Source organism: Arachis stenosperma, chromosome 2, assembly GCF_014773155.1.
Source record: "Arachis stenosperma cultivar V10309 chromosome 2, arast.V10309.gnm1.PFL2, whole genome shotgun sequence".
In the NCBI taxonomy this organism is placed as follows: Eukaryota; Viridiplantae; Streptophyta; class Magnoliopsida; order Fabales; family Fabaceae; genus Arachis; species Arachis stenosperma.
Genome location: NC_080378.1, coordinates 103,800,359 through 103,818,445, shown reverse-complemented (window position 1 = coordinate 103,818,445; position 18,087 = coordinate 103,800,359). Strand labels below are relative to the sequence as shown.

The 18,087-nt window shown below is 31.1% G+C and overlaps 2 protein-coding genes across 3 annotated transcripts; one reads left to right on the top strand and one right to left on the bottom strand.

Annotated features, from left to right (window-relative positions):
- Positions 1-10,288: 10,288 nt before the first annotated feature.
- Positions 10,289-10,855, bottom strand: LOC130963345 (dirigent protein 22-like). Its single transcript, XM_057889471.1, has one exon. The coding sequence runs from the start codon at positions 10,853-10,855 to the stop codon at positions 10,289-10,291; it is 567 nt and encodes a 188-aa protein (XP_057745454.1).
- Positions 10,856-13,732: 2,877 nt separating this feature from the next.
- On the top strand, positions 13,733-16,611 carry LOC130962229 (GTP-binding protein At2g22870-like). Of its 2 annotated transcripts, none has more exons than XM_057888383.1 (5): positions 13,733-13,833; positions 14,342-14,947; positions 15,038-15,107; positions 15,664-15,826; positions 15,934-16,611. In XM_057888383.1, exons 2-5 carry the CDS (start codon positions 14,680-14,682, stop codon positions 15,964-15,966), a joined length of 534 nt encoding a protein of 177 aa, XP_057744366.1. In that variant the 5' UTR covers positions 13,733-13,833; positions 14,342-14,679; the 3' UTR covers positions 15,967-16,611. The 2 variants fall into 2 exon arrangements, with proteins under 2 accessions (XP_057744366.1, XP_057744367.1); XM_057888384.1 differs by lacking the exon at positions 13,733-13,833 and adding an exon at positions 14,052-14,184.
- Positions 16,612-18,087: the final 1,476 nt, after the last annotated feature.

The window sequence follows — 18,087 nt, the reverse complement described above, 5'->3', positions numbered from 1 at the left end:
TATTTTACAACTACTAATTTTATAATTTAAATACATGAAATAATTTAATAATTATAAAATTATATAAAATCTTAATTTAAATAACCCAATCTCAATATTTTTGGATTTCTAAAACTTTAAATTGTAAATAGAAAAATAATCCATAATTTTAGAGTTTTGATGAAGACCTCAATTTATTTCAAATTCTAATTAATCAAAACTACCATTAATTATCTTCAATAAAATAATTTAAGAAATTAAAACTATAAATAAATAAATATATAATTTGAAATTAGTTCATAATAACTTTTAAAAAGTTCTGAGTCTTACATTCCACCCATCTTATAAAAATTTTCGTCCTCGAAAATAAAGAAATACATAAGGTAATACAAAAAAAATCGGTACTCTACTTTCTAAATGCTTTTTAGATGAGTAAGAAAGTTTAGCATATATATATATATAGAAGTTCAAGTACTGAATAACTATAAAATTTAAATATAAATGTAGGGTATAGTGTAAGGCAGAAGATACAAAAAGGCTTGATGCAAGAGGTTATATAGTTTCAAGATTCTGCAAAAACTCAGAGAAATACAATAGGGTGCAAGCTTTTTAAGATAGACATTCGCAAAAATAAAGCGGTAGTTAAAGTGGCCAAAGGTTACAAGGCATGCTGGTCTTAAAACGACAGGTATAACATTCGTACACATATGGTGTACCCACTTTAAAATTTCGACTTTCCAACTCCATCCACCGCTTTACAACCCCATAACTGGTCATAAGCCTAATACCCGCAAACTTTCACAAGGAACAAAACTCTTGCACACTTACCGCTTCACTTTCCATATACATAAACCACTTCTTACAGAACCATTGCATCGCGTTATTATACTTAAAGGTCACACGCGACATTAAAATAATCCTCGAGTTTAATTATAAGGGTACTAAACCTTAGAAAAAGGACAAGCGACAAAGACAATATCCGCAATAATTTGAAAGAATTATTGAGGTCACAAGAAATCAAGGATGTACAAGGAATGAAGAGGGTCAGAAAGAGAAATCAATTTAGCAACCTCAGAAACGACCCCCGAATTAGAGAAGACCGATAGGAACAAAAGGAAAAGCAGTGTAGTAATTTGAAACAAAGTCAAGCTGAGTTAAAGAAGTATAAAATCATAGAAGAAGATTAACTAGAATCAGTGATGACATTCACAAGGTTTAAAAAATTATGATTAAGAACACCTTCTAATACATTTGAATATAAAGAATGAAAAACTTAAGCAAGATCACCTTGTGTTCTAAAAGAAAGGATATGTAACTCGCATTTCGCAGAAGGATGACAAAAACATATATTAAATATGCAATATGGTCAAATGAAAATTTAATTGCATTTCGTCCACACAGTTCCCAAATAGAAGACAGAATAGGTGAGGTTTGAAAAATGAAAATCAATTGTGTTGAGGCTAAAATAATGTCTCACCTCTCTCGAAAAACATGTTAGTACTAAATCAAATAAAGTTGTTCAATGGAATCGCGACAAAGTCGGAAGGAGTCAAATTTTGTTGAAAAAGGAAGGTCTAGGGTAAAGTTTTAAACTACACAAACTTTTAAAGTTCAAATTCAAACTCCATTTAGAAAAGAAATTCCGAGGTAAATTTGCTTATAGATCAATAAAGAAAATAAGTGGTGTGTTGCAAACAAACAGATTTCCGATAAATAGGAAGCTTTTCAAAACTTCTTTTAAAATAGCGCATGCCAACTTTAAAACAACTTGTCAAATTTAAAGAATAACTATAGATGCAATTAAGCGAGAAAAATTGATTTAAAATTTGTTAAGAAGGGATTTCAAAACTTGTTTTAAAAAAATTTACATCAAAGCTTCAAGAATACACTTGAAATCGCCATCACCTAGGGACATTCAAGAATATTAAGGTGTACTGAAAAAGAAATTAAGTTATATGAGAAAGAATCTTAAATCAAGGGAGTTCAAACAAGATCCACGAGTCATGAGACACCAAACAAGCTTTCAATCGATCCAAAAGAATACAAAACTTGTAAGAAAAGACAACTCAATCAATAGTGAATTTTCGAGAAAGAACCTATGACTAAACAAAGACAATTAAGGGAACAAATGGTGCACTTGATGGAAACGAATTTAAGTTGACTCGAATAAGTATGAGATTCAAAAGAAAAGGAAAACTAAAACTAATGGTGACGTTCATGAAGGTAAGAGAGTAATTAAAAACAGAATCAAATATGACATTTACAAAAAATAAAAAGCTTAAGGGAATTGGTCCGTTCATAAGAAAAAGACATGAGTCCGACATTTTCAAAAGAACAACAATTGCATAGACAAGGTGTTATACTAAACAAAATTCAAATTAAAAATAAATTAGATAAAGTTTATTAAACGAAAATCGATTGGAAAGAGACAAAAATCTTTCTTTGAAAAATATCTAAATATATAATCAAATAATGATATTTGTAAAAACTATAATATAGTTGTTAGAAAATCAAGTTGTATTTTTAAAATAAGTAAATTTTTATAAACCAGCAAAGGAATTAGCGAGGTATTGGGAGTAATTAGTTTTTAAACAATTTTCAAAATTTTATATAGAGAAAGTAATATCGAATCAAAAACGATTTTATAAAGATTTCAAGAATAATGGTTGTAAATATAGTCAAGTAAGAGAAAGATTAGCTTTTGAAATTTCTTTTAAAAGCATCCAAAACTTCTTTTCAAAAGGTTTAAATTAAAAATTCCGTATGTAATCTTAAAATTATACCCTAATAAGGATATTCGGAATGCACTAGAAAGGAAGGTCAACTTGCTTGCAAGAAAGAAACTCAATTCAAAGGAAATCAAGCAGGATTCACAAAATTGGAAATAACGAACAAATTTTTAGGTGATTCAATGAATTACAGAACTTACAAAGAGGTACAACTCAATCGATAATTATTTCTTAAAGATTTTCAAAATGATTTTTAATGCATCAAACAATTCAAAAATACATCAAGGAACACATGAGTCAAGATAAAGGATTTTGAACAAATGAGGTAGTTATTTCGAGGAATTTCAAACAGACATATATAGTTAAGATAAGAAAGAATGCATTCGAACAAGAGGGCAGGATTGGAAGGTGATCCGATTACTCTCCAAGAAAAGAATCACAAACAAGAACCTCAAGGCATAACAAGATGGAACAAGTCACATGACATCCGCAGAGTTCGACACCTAACCAAGTAACTTCGAGAAATAGTTGCTAACGTTTCCAAAAATCCGCGACTCGCGCTATCTATGACTCGCATATCGTCTATGATAACCCATTAGTGCTTTCATATACATAATTCACTAGTGTTAAGCCGGCCAAACTTAATACCAGGAATTATGCAATGCAAGACTAATGACATTAATCAATAGACTGTCATGTGCATAAAGTTCTAATTCTCGCTACCCGAACAAGACCTACTACATGACAGACGCTTAGAGTATGCAATTGAAGCATAGTCGGTCTATTCCTCAGGCTCTACAGGAAAGACCGCTCTGATACCATAATGTAACACCCTCACTACCAGAAATTCACGCTTCTGGCTGCGCAACTCTGATAGCAAGAAGTATTACGACTACTTTATATACTTAATATTAAAAAAGGAGCCTGTGACTCAACACTGTATCGCTGATTTCTTTGAAAACCGGAAATAAAAACTTTATCTTAAAAAAAAAACAAACACATAGATTCAAATACAAGACTTCTTACATAATATCTTATAATAATATATATATATATAAAACATAAGATTCCTATCCCTCTTACAAAATTGTAATAACAAAGACGAGAGAAGAAAATAATCTAATTAATTCAACAACATATAAACCAAACGCAGTATAACTCATCTTAATGCTTCTTCTTCCGATTCCTGAAAAGGTAAAGCTGTAGGGGGTGAGAACCTAACCACACGGTCTCACCACGGAGTTTCAAAGTTGTCATAAGAAGATATTTAATAAAAAAACTGTTTTCAAGCTCAGTGATTATCATTGCCTTATGAATCTTTTAAAACCCAAAAGTAAACGTTCAAAACCTTTTCAAAGAAACAATGTTTAATCTGTCAGAAATCCGAAACATTTCCTTTCTTAAAAGAAAATCTCAATCAGAAACAACCATGCAATCAACAACACAATTATTAATTCGACACCAAAGTTCATTCTCAAATGTAGCACGTTAGGACAAACACAGGCAAGACAGACAAGGAAAGCACAAGTAGGTAGTAGTTATAGCAAATAGCTCAAGTAGCTGTTAAGAACAGTTTAGCAATTAGGCGAACCCAAACAAAGCATACAAATGCATATGATGCATGCCTGTCCTATGGCTGATGAGGCTCATCTGTCAGTTATCCAGCCAACCCGACAAGTTTGAATTGTCCTTATACTGTCCCCCGTCGCACATCCCCATGAGTCTATGCATAGATTTTACATTCATGCATCATTCAAATCACTCACTGGGGGCTATCCATACCCGGGAATTTATACGTGCCCGGTCACCCTTATGACGTAGGGTTAACAGAGTATCGAGATCCAACCTGGAACACGTGGTGGCAAGCCACGGTTCTTTACCCAGAGAACTCGTATCTCAGATAAACGTGCGGAAGCCACATATGTTTATTCATAATCATTCATCCATCATAATTTCCGCATTTCGTTAACAATTCATATCAAACCAATCATTATTCAAGCCATAAGTCACCTTTTATTTCTCAAATTTCTTCAAACTCATAATTCAACTTTCCTTAAAATCGATTCCTTTTCAAATCTTAGTCGCTTAATATAACATTTTACAAAACTTCCAAGAGACTTTCAATCATCACCTGAAAACGGAACTTTCTTTGAGAAGACACAAGACTTTATGGAAGAATAACCTGCCTCACTTCTTAAACTCTTTAGAAATCCTCAGAATCATAATTACTCAAATTAAAATCATTTAAAATAGAGACTTAAAACCAAAACTAAGGCATGTAGGCCAAAAGTTCCGAACCAGTTTCAAAACCAACATTATTTAAGTCCAAAAACCAATTTCTTATCATTCTTAAACCGGAAACTTTCCCAAAAGCTCGGATTTGTTTAGTTAAAATTTAAAGAATACTTCAAAAGCAATGCGAAATTAAGTAATCAAAGTTCAATTTTCTTTAAAATCTGCTAAAAATCCTCCAAGGGTACTTCTTTGACCAAACCGCAAAACATAGGTCCCATCATGTTTAAATCAAACTTAAAACATAAGCTTTCCTTAAAAGATTAAACTTTAATCACCTGTTTCTTAATAAATCAAAAACCAAACAATAGAACCTCTCGAATCCAATTCTTTTCTAAATCATGTTTGAAAACAAAATCTTGAATTTCATAAAATTTTGGCAGCACCTCCCCTAAAACTTAGACTTTGCCACCCGTTTCGGGTCCCAACCAAACCAGTATACAATCCCTTTCACGGGTTCAAAACCAAATCAGTTTAAAATCAGACTAATTTCAAAAATTTATATCCTTCTTATAATTCAAGAGATCAAATCCAAACTCAATCCATTTTCAATGAACCAACTCGTTTTCCAAAATTGTAATGAAATATTTCAGCAACCAACCATATAACCAAATCAAACAACAATCCAATCCAACCACAAATACATTCATCACAAAACAGCCCAGCAATACATAAGGCTTATACAATCACCAAAAGTACATTTATCACATTAATATCCATCTATAACAACTCCAAATCATAAAATTAAGTTCTTTGAAAAGACCCCTACCTCCATTGCGATTTAACCACGCAACATAAACTCTTTCTCCTATTGCCCGCAACACCACAGCCTCAACCACAGTTCCTTACTGCTCCCACAACAACAACCGCAGCTTTAAATGTGATATGAAATGACCAAAACTCACCCCTAACGCAATAACGCCACAAATTCCTCAATAACGTAAAACAAAAAAGCGTCTAAACTAGTTTTCGGAGTAAAACAACTTACTGAAATCGAGAATAGGTGGGGGAAATGAAACCGCAACGGCTCCAAAAAAAATGTTGATATATATGTTGATTTGTTGAGTGAATTACTTAATATATTAATTAATTAAAAAAATAATATAATTTAATAAATTATGTGTGTAATTTGTATTAAAAAATTATTATAAAATAAATAGTGTTTTGTAACTAAAGAAAAAAAATGTTACAAAATCAAGTTACATTTGGTAACAAAATTTTATGATAGGAAAAAATAGATTGTCACCAAAAATACCTTGAAGATCAAAATTTGTTACCACTTTTATAACGACTTTTGGTTTTTTGTATCAGAAAAATTTGTTACAAAATATCACTTTGAATTGTTACAGTTCCGTTTTTTGTTACAAAAATTTTTTGTAACCGGATATACTGCAACAGTCCCTTTTTTTGTTTCAAAATTTCGATTTTTTATAACAATTTTTTTGTTACAAATATTACTTTTTCTTGTAGTGATATGCTGTTATTGTGAATTGTTGTACTTGTATTATTATAATTATTAATTGAAATTTAGCCTTAATCTCACATAAGACATTCTAGTAAGATATAAATATTTTAAAAATATTATTCGTACACTAAAATTAATTCTAATGTATTTGTGTATAAATATATGTGTGATTTAATAATTTATTTTTAATATATATTTATATTTTAACATATATTTTATATTTGTGGTTGACTTTGATAACTAATTTTAATGTATAAATAACATAATCATAAATATTTATACATTTGAGTGTCATCTATATAAACAAAAGAAAATTCAAGTGGCACTCTTGGGCTGACTATAGCAAAGCAAACTAGAGGCAGAAATATTATAGGTATACAATTATAATTATAATGATAATGAAGAATAATGTTATTATCTTATAATATAATATATCATAAAATAATTATTTACCAAAAAAATATCATAAAATAATTAGCTATGCCAAATAAGTTTAAAACAAACATAAAATTTTTGCTGCAAATTTGTTAGGCATTAACCTTACTTCATTCCAATCACATAAGCTATTCGGAGATAGATGAACAATTGATCAAAATGCATCTTTTTCCAAGTGCTTGAAGTCGTTGTGATTTTATTCTCTTTTTTATTGGATGAATCTAAGAATATTTTTGCTAAAATATTCTCAATACTAAAAGTGTCATTTTTTTTTAAGTTTAAACATTGCAAAACCTAAACATAAAAAATATATCATTCTTATTAGAACAGAATCAACTTGATATAAAATTTGTAAGAACTTTATCAGTGTGAAAGGTTTATTTTTCTATCACTTCCATATCCATTAATTTTTACAAACTAAAAATTCAGATTTTGTATTTACAAAGAAGTTAATATACCTTATGAATTAATAACGAAAAAGCTAATATACCATATAGACGACGTGAGGCAGGGCGGCGATAGTCCGACGGCACAGGACTGAGCGGTGAAGGCGGGACAAGGCGAGGCACGGGTGATAACAGGATGATGCGAAGCAGGGGAACACGCAACGGAAATAGGTTGGAGAAATAACCAGTGAACAAGGAGAAAGAGAAGATGACAGAGAGACAGAGACACACACACAGCAAGGAGAAAGAGAAGATGACAGAGAGACAGAGACAGAGACAGAAAGAGAAATATACATAAGAGTGTTAGGGGGCTAATAAATTTTGTGATTTGTAATCATCAATTAGTCATTATCGATATTTGTAATGGTATGAGATTTCATCTAATAGTATATAATTATTCTCTTTTTTTTACTAGTTAAATACTGACCAAATTTTAATAAAAATATTAGTCCCTAGACTTTCTCAATATATATATATATATATATATATATATATATATATATATATATATATATATATATATATATATATATATATTTTCGGAAGCATTTCAAGTGCACCGAGAGTACCGGTGTACCAGTTGTTTTAACCGTTGATCTGAATTATAAAAAATATATATAATATATATTAATTAAAATCAACGGTTAAAACAACTGGTGCACCGGTGCTCCCTGGTGCACTTGAAATGTTTCCTATATTTTCATTGACTAGTATTTTAAAGACTATGTTTGTCGTTTTCTTTTCTTCTCTTGTTTTTTTTTATTTTATTTTCTTTAAGTCTTTGTCTGTCCACCATATATTATTAAAACAAAAAGACTAATTCTACCTTTCTTGTCGTAATTTTTTTTTTCTTCTTCTGTAGAACCTGAATTGAAACTCTTTTAACATTTCCTTTTCGATTAACAATAAAACAGGTAGAATAATGTTAAGAAAAAAAAATTAACTAGTCTTGCGGAGGAAATATTTTTTCATAGATGAGAGAATCATCAATTAATATTAGTAAGTCTTAATCATACAACCATCAAAGACCAAATTAAAAACATTGGTGTAGTACAGTAGTAGTGTAGTAAACTTTAAAATAAAATAATAACTAAAATTACGACAGTGTGCAATTATTGCTTCATAGTATTTTTATTGCAATAATGCGATACACGATATACTAAATCATGAACAAACAAATTAATTAAATATTACAACAATCTTTCCCCCTCTTAAGTCTTTAATCCATGACCAATCATGAGTATACAATGGGATCTAACATGCATTCTGAGGCGGTTTTATAATTACTTTCCGCTTTTATTGTACAAATTTAAAAATAGGAAATTTTTTATAAAATTTAATTTTAATGTAGGTTAATAGTTATTTAATTAAATTTATATGTTTGGATCATTTAAAAAATTTTAAAAAATTTATTTTTTATGATGTAATAATACAACTATATATATATATATATTTTCTATGAAAATTAAATATTTTGTATTTATTTAAATAAAATATTACAATCTTATTAATGTCTACTACGTACATTGATATCATAACAACAGTTAAAACTTTCACATATGGAATTTTCTTTTACAATCATATCAAATATACGTAAAAATTAACCACTAAATTAATTATTAATATAAAATATATTTTAAAAATAAATTAAACCATAATTTACACATAACTAATACATAATAACAAGATATTTCATATTTTTTTAACATATAATATTTTTTTATTAAAAATACTAACGAGTTAGTAAAATTTATTATTTTTAGTCATTATTTAATCATTAATTTAATTTTTTTAGTCTAATAATCCAACAACATACTTTATCATATACTTTAGAAAAAACATAGGAAAACAATATTTATACTAAACAACAGGTTAAAAAAATGTTTAATTAATTTTAAAAATAAGATTTTTAATAATCATAATATCAGAACTTAACCTAATTCTATTTTCACTCCCACTCATTCTACAAACCCTAATCTCTTTCAGCGCCATTCGTCGCGCCTCCACCCTATTCTTCTTCTTCTTTGCATCGGTGTCGTCTCTTTCTAGCTTCCTCGTGTCGCCATCCTCCACCGCACCACGTCCAACGTCGCCTCTTCCTCCCTCGTGTTGCCATCCTCCATCACGCCGCGCCCCCGCCCTCGAGTCACCCTACTCAAAGAAACATCCATCTAAAAATAAAGTAACATCCATCTAAAAACAAAGAAACATCCAATCCATTATTAAAGAAACATCGAAAAACATAAAAAGAAACATCCATTATCACTATGGGTCGAGCAGACGAGCAGCTGCGTTGATTGTTCAAATGGCGCAACGCAGGGAGGGTTCGAAACGATTGCCGGTGTTGCTTCTAAGGAGCACAAACGTGACCAAATGCAGGGAAAAAGAGGACCAACTTCTTTATTCAGAACATGCGGCGGTGATGATTGCAGGGAGCACGGTCGAGGCGTGATAGAGGTGAGAAGAAGGCGCACAGCGACAGCATCGCTTGTAGAGAGAACAGGAACGACACGACGCATGGGAGAAGAAAGTGCAGCAACAACATCAAGAGCAGGAGCAGTGCAACACGGGGGAGAAGAAGGTGCAGTGGCAGCGTCGATTGCAAGGAGCACAGAAACGAAGCGACGTATGGGAGAAGAAGGTGCAACGGCTGCGAATGCATTGCTTCTTCAGACAGTGACAGCAACAGCGAAGTGCATTGATGACGGCACGACCAAGAAAAGGGAATAAAGCGACTACGTTAAAAAAGAGAGAAAGATGGAGTCGTAGAAGGTGAAAGGCTAGAGTTGTGGGAGTATAAATGGGGTGAGATGTTTTTTTATTTTAATGATCTTCTAACATTTCACTTTTTTATTTTCTTAACCTTTTGCATTGCAACACAACGGCACCAATAGCAATACCAACTGTCATAAGTGCAACCAAAATCTAATCCTTGGTTAGCATCAATGATGATAAACATAAACATCGTACTGAACCGCAGTATCAAGAGTCTTAGGATCCGAAGATATAGTCCTCAATTCAGCATACCCTTTAGCAAACCTAAAATGCCCGCTGCCACCAACAACATCCAACTCCCTAACTACCTTACTGAAGATCGGATTCCTTCCCATGGCGGTTATGGAGCTTCCATGGTACCTTCCCTCGTAGAACACAATATTCTGAATCATCAGAAGATCGATCTCGGTTTCCGATGCCGAGACATAGACACCCTGAGCTCTTCCAACAACCTTGGAGCTCACATTCGGTCCTATGGTCAAAGCTATGTCTATGGCTCTAATTGAACCAAATTTTGCGGTGTTGTTGTATTTTGGAACTGGTGAAACTATTTCGATTGATGTTGCTTTTGGTTCTGAAAATTTCTCTTGCCAATAGAATCTGAAGTGGGATAAGGTTTGTTCTTTGTGTAGGTTAAGTGATCTGGGTTCTATGGAGTTGTCAAGAAAGGTGGCTGAAGAAGTGAAGATGATAAGGAATAAGAAGAGGGTGATGAGGTTCTTTTGGGCGATCATGGTTTCTTATTTGTTCTTGGATTTTATTTTTGGGAAAATTCTATGGTGCTGAAACTCAATTTCATCTTCACCTAATGAAGAAACGTGTCTTTTCTTTTATGATTACGCGTGTCCCATGGGAGTGACAGTCTCATTACAATTTTCACAGTTGATTCCAGTACAAGCAGAATCGGGACGACGAGACCAACAAATTATAGCATTTGTCCCCTAAATTATTTAGTTGTAAATTTAAAACTACCCATAAATACATGTTAACAATTTATTTAAAGAAATATATTTTACATTATTTTAATTTTTTTTGTAGACCTGGTTTTAGATTTTAACGGGGCTTTCGCACGATTTAAAAGTGGGTGTGCACAATAAACTTGTTAGTCAATTTCTTAGTGTTTATTATTTGATGTTGAATTTAATTTTTCTTTTATAATATTTAAAATTTATTCATTTTTATATTTTAAATTAAATATTAATTATTTCAACTTTTTTATTAATTAAATATTAAATTTTAAAATTCTATAACAAACACCATAAGAAAAAAAAAATTATTTTTCATGTTTTGTTATTATTAATAAATTATGAACAATCTTGAACTCTACAGATCACAATACACTGAAGATCACTATTAGAAGCACCACTTATTAGGTATCCAAGTGTGAGTATCCATTAATATTAAGAGAGATGTATATTGTAGTTAGGTTATCGTTGTGTAATTGTTCTTATAATTAATATTTTGGCCTTTTATTTTTTAGTCGATATTTTTGTTTTATCATTTTTCAAAAGACAATGATGTAATTTAATTTAATTATCGAATTTATAGTAAAAATAGTTTCTTTTAAAAGAACACATATAAATAATTTTCATCTTTAAAATTATAAATAATTAGTCTAATTAGTTATTATACAAATCAATCTTATTTATCTTGTTAACATTAAATCTATAATATTCTCTAACAAATATCGAACCGATTTGATTCTAAACTTAACTAATTATCTCGAATTTATTTTATAAATGGATAAACATATTATTCCCAAAATCTATTTTTATAATTTGAATTAGAAAACTTTGATTATTTCATATAAAAAATATATTTTTTTTTGGTAACCAATGTAAATTTTATTTAAGAGTAAGAGAAATAATCAATATGAACATAAAGTCACACAAAAAAAATCAACAACATGGACATAATCACATAAGTATACTAATGAGCCACTCAAATTTTTTTTTTGTTTTTTTTTTTGTGTGTTATATAAAAGTAAAAGATCTAACTTCTGCAAAACACAATTAATAAAAATGATAGTAAGATCACCTAAAAAAATGATAATGATATATCAAACCATGATGCATGTGTAAGTATATATATATTTTTCTATAACAAGATATATCCTTCGTTATATTTAGTTAACTTTTAATTTAAATTTTTTAAAGAAGGCAACATTTTTGTTTATTTAGGTTAAGTATTATGAGTTTATGACATGATGGGGAAATTTATTGGCCATAAATTTTTTTCTTTGGATTTTTTCTTTTATTATTGGCCATAAACTTTTTTTTCCCTTATTAGTAATAGAGGTTCATTATTTATTTATTTATTTATTATTACTCAAACACAAGCTAAACCGATTAACAATTTTATTGTACATAATCTACTCCTAAATTGCATGAAAGTTTTATCAGAATCCAAAGTCAGTCTACAAAGAGGTAAATTAAAATAATATAAAGCATTATAAAATATATTTCTTTTAATGAATCATTAATGTGTTTATGGCTAATTTTAAGTTTAGGACTAAGTACGTCGAGAACAAATACTGTTATTTGTGGGTTCCGATTATACTTGTATTGGAATCAACTGTAATAATTTTATTGGGACAGTTATTTTTATAGGACACGCGTAACACAAGGAGAATGACACCTTATTTCAGTAGGTGAGGATAGATTTTAATTCCAGCACCATAGAACTTCCCTTATTTTTGAGTTATATTTCTACTTTGTTCCTTCTATTATTTATATACTACTTAAGCGTCAAGTGGAAGGAGAAATATTCACAACTATATATCACTTCATACGAAAATAACTATATCTGAATTTTTACCAAAAATTAAATACATACATAGTAATACAACTTTATCCAACTTTTTGCCTCTAATTAAATTGGTTTGAATAAATCTACTATTAATGCAATAAATTCACAATTACGAATAGTATTTTGGGAAATTGAATATTCATAAAAATATTTATTTAGTAATAAAATTCATACATAATTAAATAATTTTTGCTTGACATATTTCAAATCTTATTATGTATTATTTATTTATTTTATTTGTTTTTATAAAACTAGTCATTTTAAATTTTGAATACAAGATACGTGTCGTCAAATTAATATAAATAAACACTCAATGAAGAATATCATTAGAAAAAAAATTAGAATTTGTCAGAGAATCAATTAAAAATGAAACAAACTCAAGTGAATTAGTTAAAAAATAAGTTCGCTATAAGAAAAATAATAAACAACTTTCTACTATCCTAAAATTTTTCAAAAATTTATAATATAACATTAATATCTAATTAACAAAAAATAAATAATGTTACATGACTAATAAATATTATAATTTTTTTCTGACTATAAATAATTTACACATATATTTATTAATATTTTATATACAAAAAATATATAATTACAAAGAGTTTCTCATAAAAAAATTATAATAAAAATAACCTGCAAAATATATATAAACAAAAATATTTAATAAATCGATTGAACTACCAACGGTTTGACCGGGGACCGGCTCAGCCGTTTTGCAATTAAGAAAGCTGTTGCTACCTTCCCCCTTCTCCGCCAGCGTCGCTTCCGCCGCCGTCGCTACTCTGTTGAGTCCGTTCAACTCCTGCGCCGCCGTCATTCTCCATTTCTCTTCCTGCATGGCTACTCCCCTTCGTTGCCGCCAGCGTCTCTGCTCGCCTCTCCGGCCGCTTCTCCTTCGTCCCTGGTAAGACTCACTGCTCTCTCATTTGCTTCGTGAATTTGATTTTATCCTAATTAATAATAAGTTTCTGATAATGTATTTTTTTATATTTTAAAATTCTATTTTGCTTCATGAATTTCAGAATTTGATTTTGATTTTGTGATGTTGTTACTTTTTGGCTGTTGTTGTTTGTTAATAATTAATACATGCCGTTCTGATTGCTTTGGATGTTTGACTTGTTGGTTGTTCTGTTTGTTAATCATGTTAGCTATTATTGTATTTTCATTTTTCACCATATCTCCCTTTCTGCCATGCTGTGTTCATGTCATTCCTCCCTCGCAGTCCAAGAAACTCCCATGAACATGTACTGATGTAGTGCGTGGTTTATCATTAATTAGAGATTTTTTATTTTGATGTGTTGAACTTGAATGTGAAACTTTAGGGATGAAATAGACAAATTATTATGTGAGCATGTGATTTTTTTAATTTTATTGTTATTGAATCACTGAATTTATATATTTAAATAAACCAGTTTGATTTCACTGCCGAATCTGTTCTCACAAGTCACAACCTTGTGATTGACACATGGCTTCATGGCAAACGAAAACCCTCCAGGGCTCGAGGCACCGATAGATCATAATCCAGTTGCATCAAGGAGACTGAAGAAGGATAACAATGGCGCTATGAACTCAATTCTTCACTCTCACTCTCCAAATCCCATTTCATTCATCATCATCATCTTTCTCTGTCACCATTCCCGGCAAAACCAGCACCCATTCACTCCTCTCTTTGTGGCGCCCTCTTTCCTATTCAACAACCTCCTCCTCTGCAGCTGCCATCCCCCCTTCACCTCCACCTGCACTCCTCCGAATGGTGCTGTTCGTTCCACCGGGAGTGGAGCCCCATGAAGTCAACGAGTCAATGGTGCTTCCGGGATCCAACATTATAATCGGACCCTATGCAGGCGATGCTCGCATTAAGGGTGTGGAGTTCGTAAAGAGCAGTGGCAGGGCCAAGGACTGCCCCAAAGATGACCGACCTGAATTCGCCATATTAGGTCGCTCCAATGTTGGCAAGTCTTCTCTTATTAATGCCCTTGTTCACAAGAAAGAAATTGCCCTCACCTCTAAGAAACCAGGTCTTATTAATGCCCTTGTTCACAAGTCGTCGTCTTCTTCTTCTTCTTATATGTGATGTGTAGATTTAATTTGGTTTGTTGCACTTATAGGGAAGACTCAGCTTATCAATCACTTCTTGGTCAACAAAAGCTGGTACCTTGTGGATTTGCCTGGTTATGGGTCAGTCACTCACTCACAGCATTACTCAATGTGTTCTAGTTTCTCTTTATGCTCCTTTATTGTGTATGTGTCTGCAATTTCAATTATTATGAAATCAAATGTGTTTATATAATATAGTACCATTTCTAAGGTGTACTTGCTAATTATAGTTGTTTCTGTTATTCGTTTTCACTGAGGGGCAAATTAACGAATTCAACACGGCAACATTATTAACTACATGTTATTAGTGTAAATTTTGCAAAGCTGATTCATTTTCCTTATTTGCTCCATAAAGGTATCATTTGTGGGGGGAGGAGGATATTCATTTATTCTAAAACAGTGGAGCTAAGCTAGGTATCCTCCTTGCCTGACATGGTTAATAATAATTAAAGTTTCTCTAAATACTTTCGGTAGTTATGTTGCTCAACGGGCTTGCCATGTTTTCCTCAATCCATGTCCTTTTTTCCCCGTTGAGGTTCCTTTTAGGGTTGAAGGGGATTGAGCACTGTTGATTGGTGATATTGCTATTAATTAGTTTGATGGAAAAGTTTTCCTCATGTGTTTGAGTATTATGCAGCTTTGCTAAAGCACCCGAAGCTGCTAAAATGGACTGGTGCTCGTTCACCAAGGGGTACTTTTTGAATAGAGATACCCTGGTGGCTGTCTTGCTTCTCATTGATGCAAGTGTTCCACCTCAAAAGATCGACCTGGACTGTGCGAATTGGGTCGGACGCAATAATGTATGATGCTTTTTTCATATTGAGCCCCGAAATTAATGCTGTTATATGTTGAGATTCTGAAACCTAAGTCCAAATATCATTAATGGTTAAAGCTCCATGGATTTCAGATACCAATGTTTTCACAAAATGTGACAAAATGAAGGTGGCAAAGGGAAAAAGGCCTGATGAGAACACAAGGGATTTTCAAGAAATAATCAGGCAAAACTACAAGATACATCCCCCTTGGATCATGACTAGCAGTGTATCTGGAATGGGCAGGGATGAGCTTCTCTTGCACATGTCACAGCTGAGAAACTACTGGGATCAGTAGAAGGAATTCTCAAATAGTCAAATCCAAATACACGTAACGCTCTACAAGAACATGCATGAGCAAGTTGAAATCACAGGAAAAGTTGCAACTTCATAGATGAATCGCGTGGAAAAGCTATGGGGTTCAATTATATTACCCATGGTATTTCAGCTGGATCTTTCTTCAGGATCTTTGTTCTCCTTGAGCTGCAGCCTTATGTTGACCTTATATTACATGGGATCCAGGTTGAGTTGTTGCATGGTACTGGATGAGTGGATCTTTATACGATGATTTGTTAATTGTAGTCCTACACTCCTGCTATATGTTTATAGGACTAGAAAATTGCAGGGAAATGCCATTTCTTTGGCTTTTATGTTACACTCTGCAACTTTTGCAATAGCGAAAGAATGTAGATGTTTTGATGTATTTTTTGAGTCAGAGATAAACAAAGCTATTGGAACTCAGCAGCAGCAATAGCAACTGCCACTGCAATCATAAACTAAAACCTTGGTCAGCATCAATAATGAAAAACGTAAATATCGTATTGAAGAGAAGTATCAAAAGGGTATTTTAAGAAAAAGCTTTTAATTTTGACTAGAGGACTAAAATAGAATAAATATAAATAAAACTTTTATGATAAAAATAGAACATTTTAAGTACTAGGAACGAAATTAGAACTTAAGTCAAATGTTAAAGGCTAAAATAGTATTTTACCCAACATTGTTTTACGTGAATAGTGTGTCAAAATAAATCCTATTTATATCGTTCAAATGCATGTCAAACTTGAAAAAAAAAAAATTTGTCAAACGATAAGCATCTAATTGACTTAGGTGGCTTGATAATCATTCTTAAACAAAATTAGTTCCAAGAACATTTTAGATTAGACTAATCTAATTTGAGATAGATTAATGAGACCATCGAATTTCAGATTTTTTCTTTGGTGGTAAGTGCAAATTGCAAAATAAAACAAAAACTACGTGTGCTGAGCACAGTCAACGAATTATTTTACCAATAGTTTGTGTTGGTAAGTGGTAACATAAGATATCAATGCTATTCACAAAAATAATGCCAAATCCATGCTAAGCATAAACAATATATGAACCGTCCATATATTTTTTATTTTGATTTTTATAAAAGTTATCATTAACATTAAAAAGTCAATATGTTTTCTATTTTCTTTTTTTCCTATCAAAATGCATGTTTTTGAATATTTCTTATAGTAATCATAAATAAAATGTGATGAATGTGAAAAGAAGGTTCTCCGTAGCCTTCCCTTTCGTAATTGAGTTTTATTTTATATTTTGTAAATTGAGTTTTAAAACATAAAATACTTTAAAAATTAAAAAAAATAATTTTTTTAAGTAATCTAAATCAAACTAGCCAAACTTACTACCATTAAAAGTATATTTCTAAAGATAGGTAAAATTTACCATAACACCACTCACACAAAAGATATTCACCAGGGGTGTTTTATTTATTTTTACATTTCACCATTTCCTATATAAACCGTTCCTCATATTTGTTGCTTCGTGATATTTACAAAAATCTGTGTCTCTACTTCACAAGTATCTCTCTCATTATGTTAGTTTAATTCTCTTTCTTACTGATCATATAGAAACTTATAAAATTCGTAACATTTTTTATTTAATATGATCACTTTCATGATTACTTGTAATTTGTAAATACGGTGATAGGAATGGATGATAATGATACTGATAATGTGACTTTCTTGATTACTTAACAAAATCTTAGCTGCAATGTCAATATAGTTCTGTAAGATGATTAATGACTTAATGTGATTTATTAGTCTTATGTTTCAATCTTTTGGTCCAGTGAATAGTGATATTTGTGAAGGTTCTCTCTTTTATTCAAAAAAATAAAAAATAAAAAACAAAGCTTTATAATTGATAATTGATAACTTACACTTATATAATGCACTGAAGGTGTTTGAACTTTTGCTCATTTGAATGAT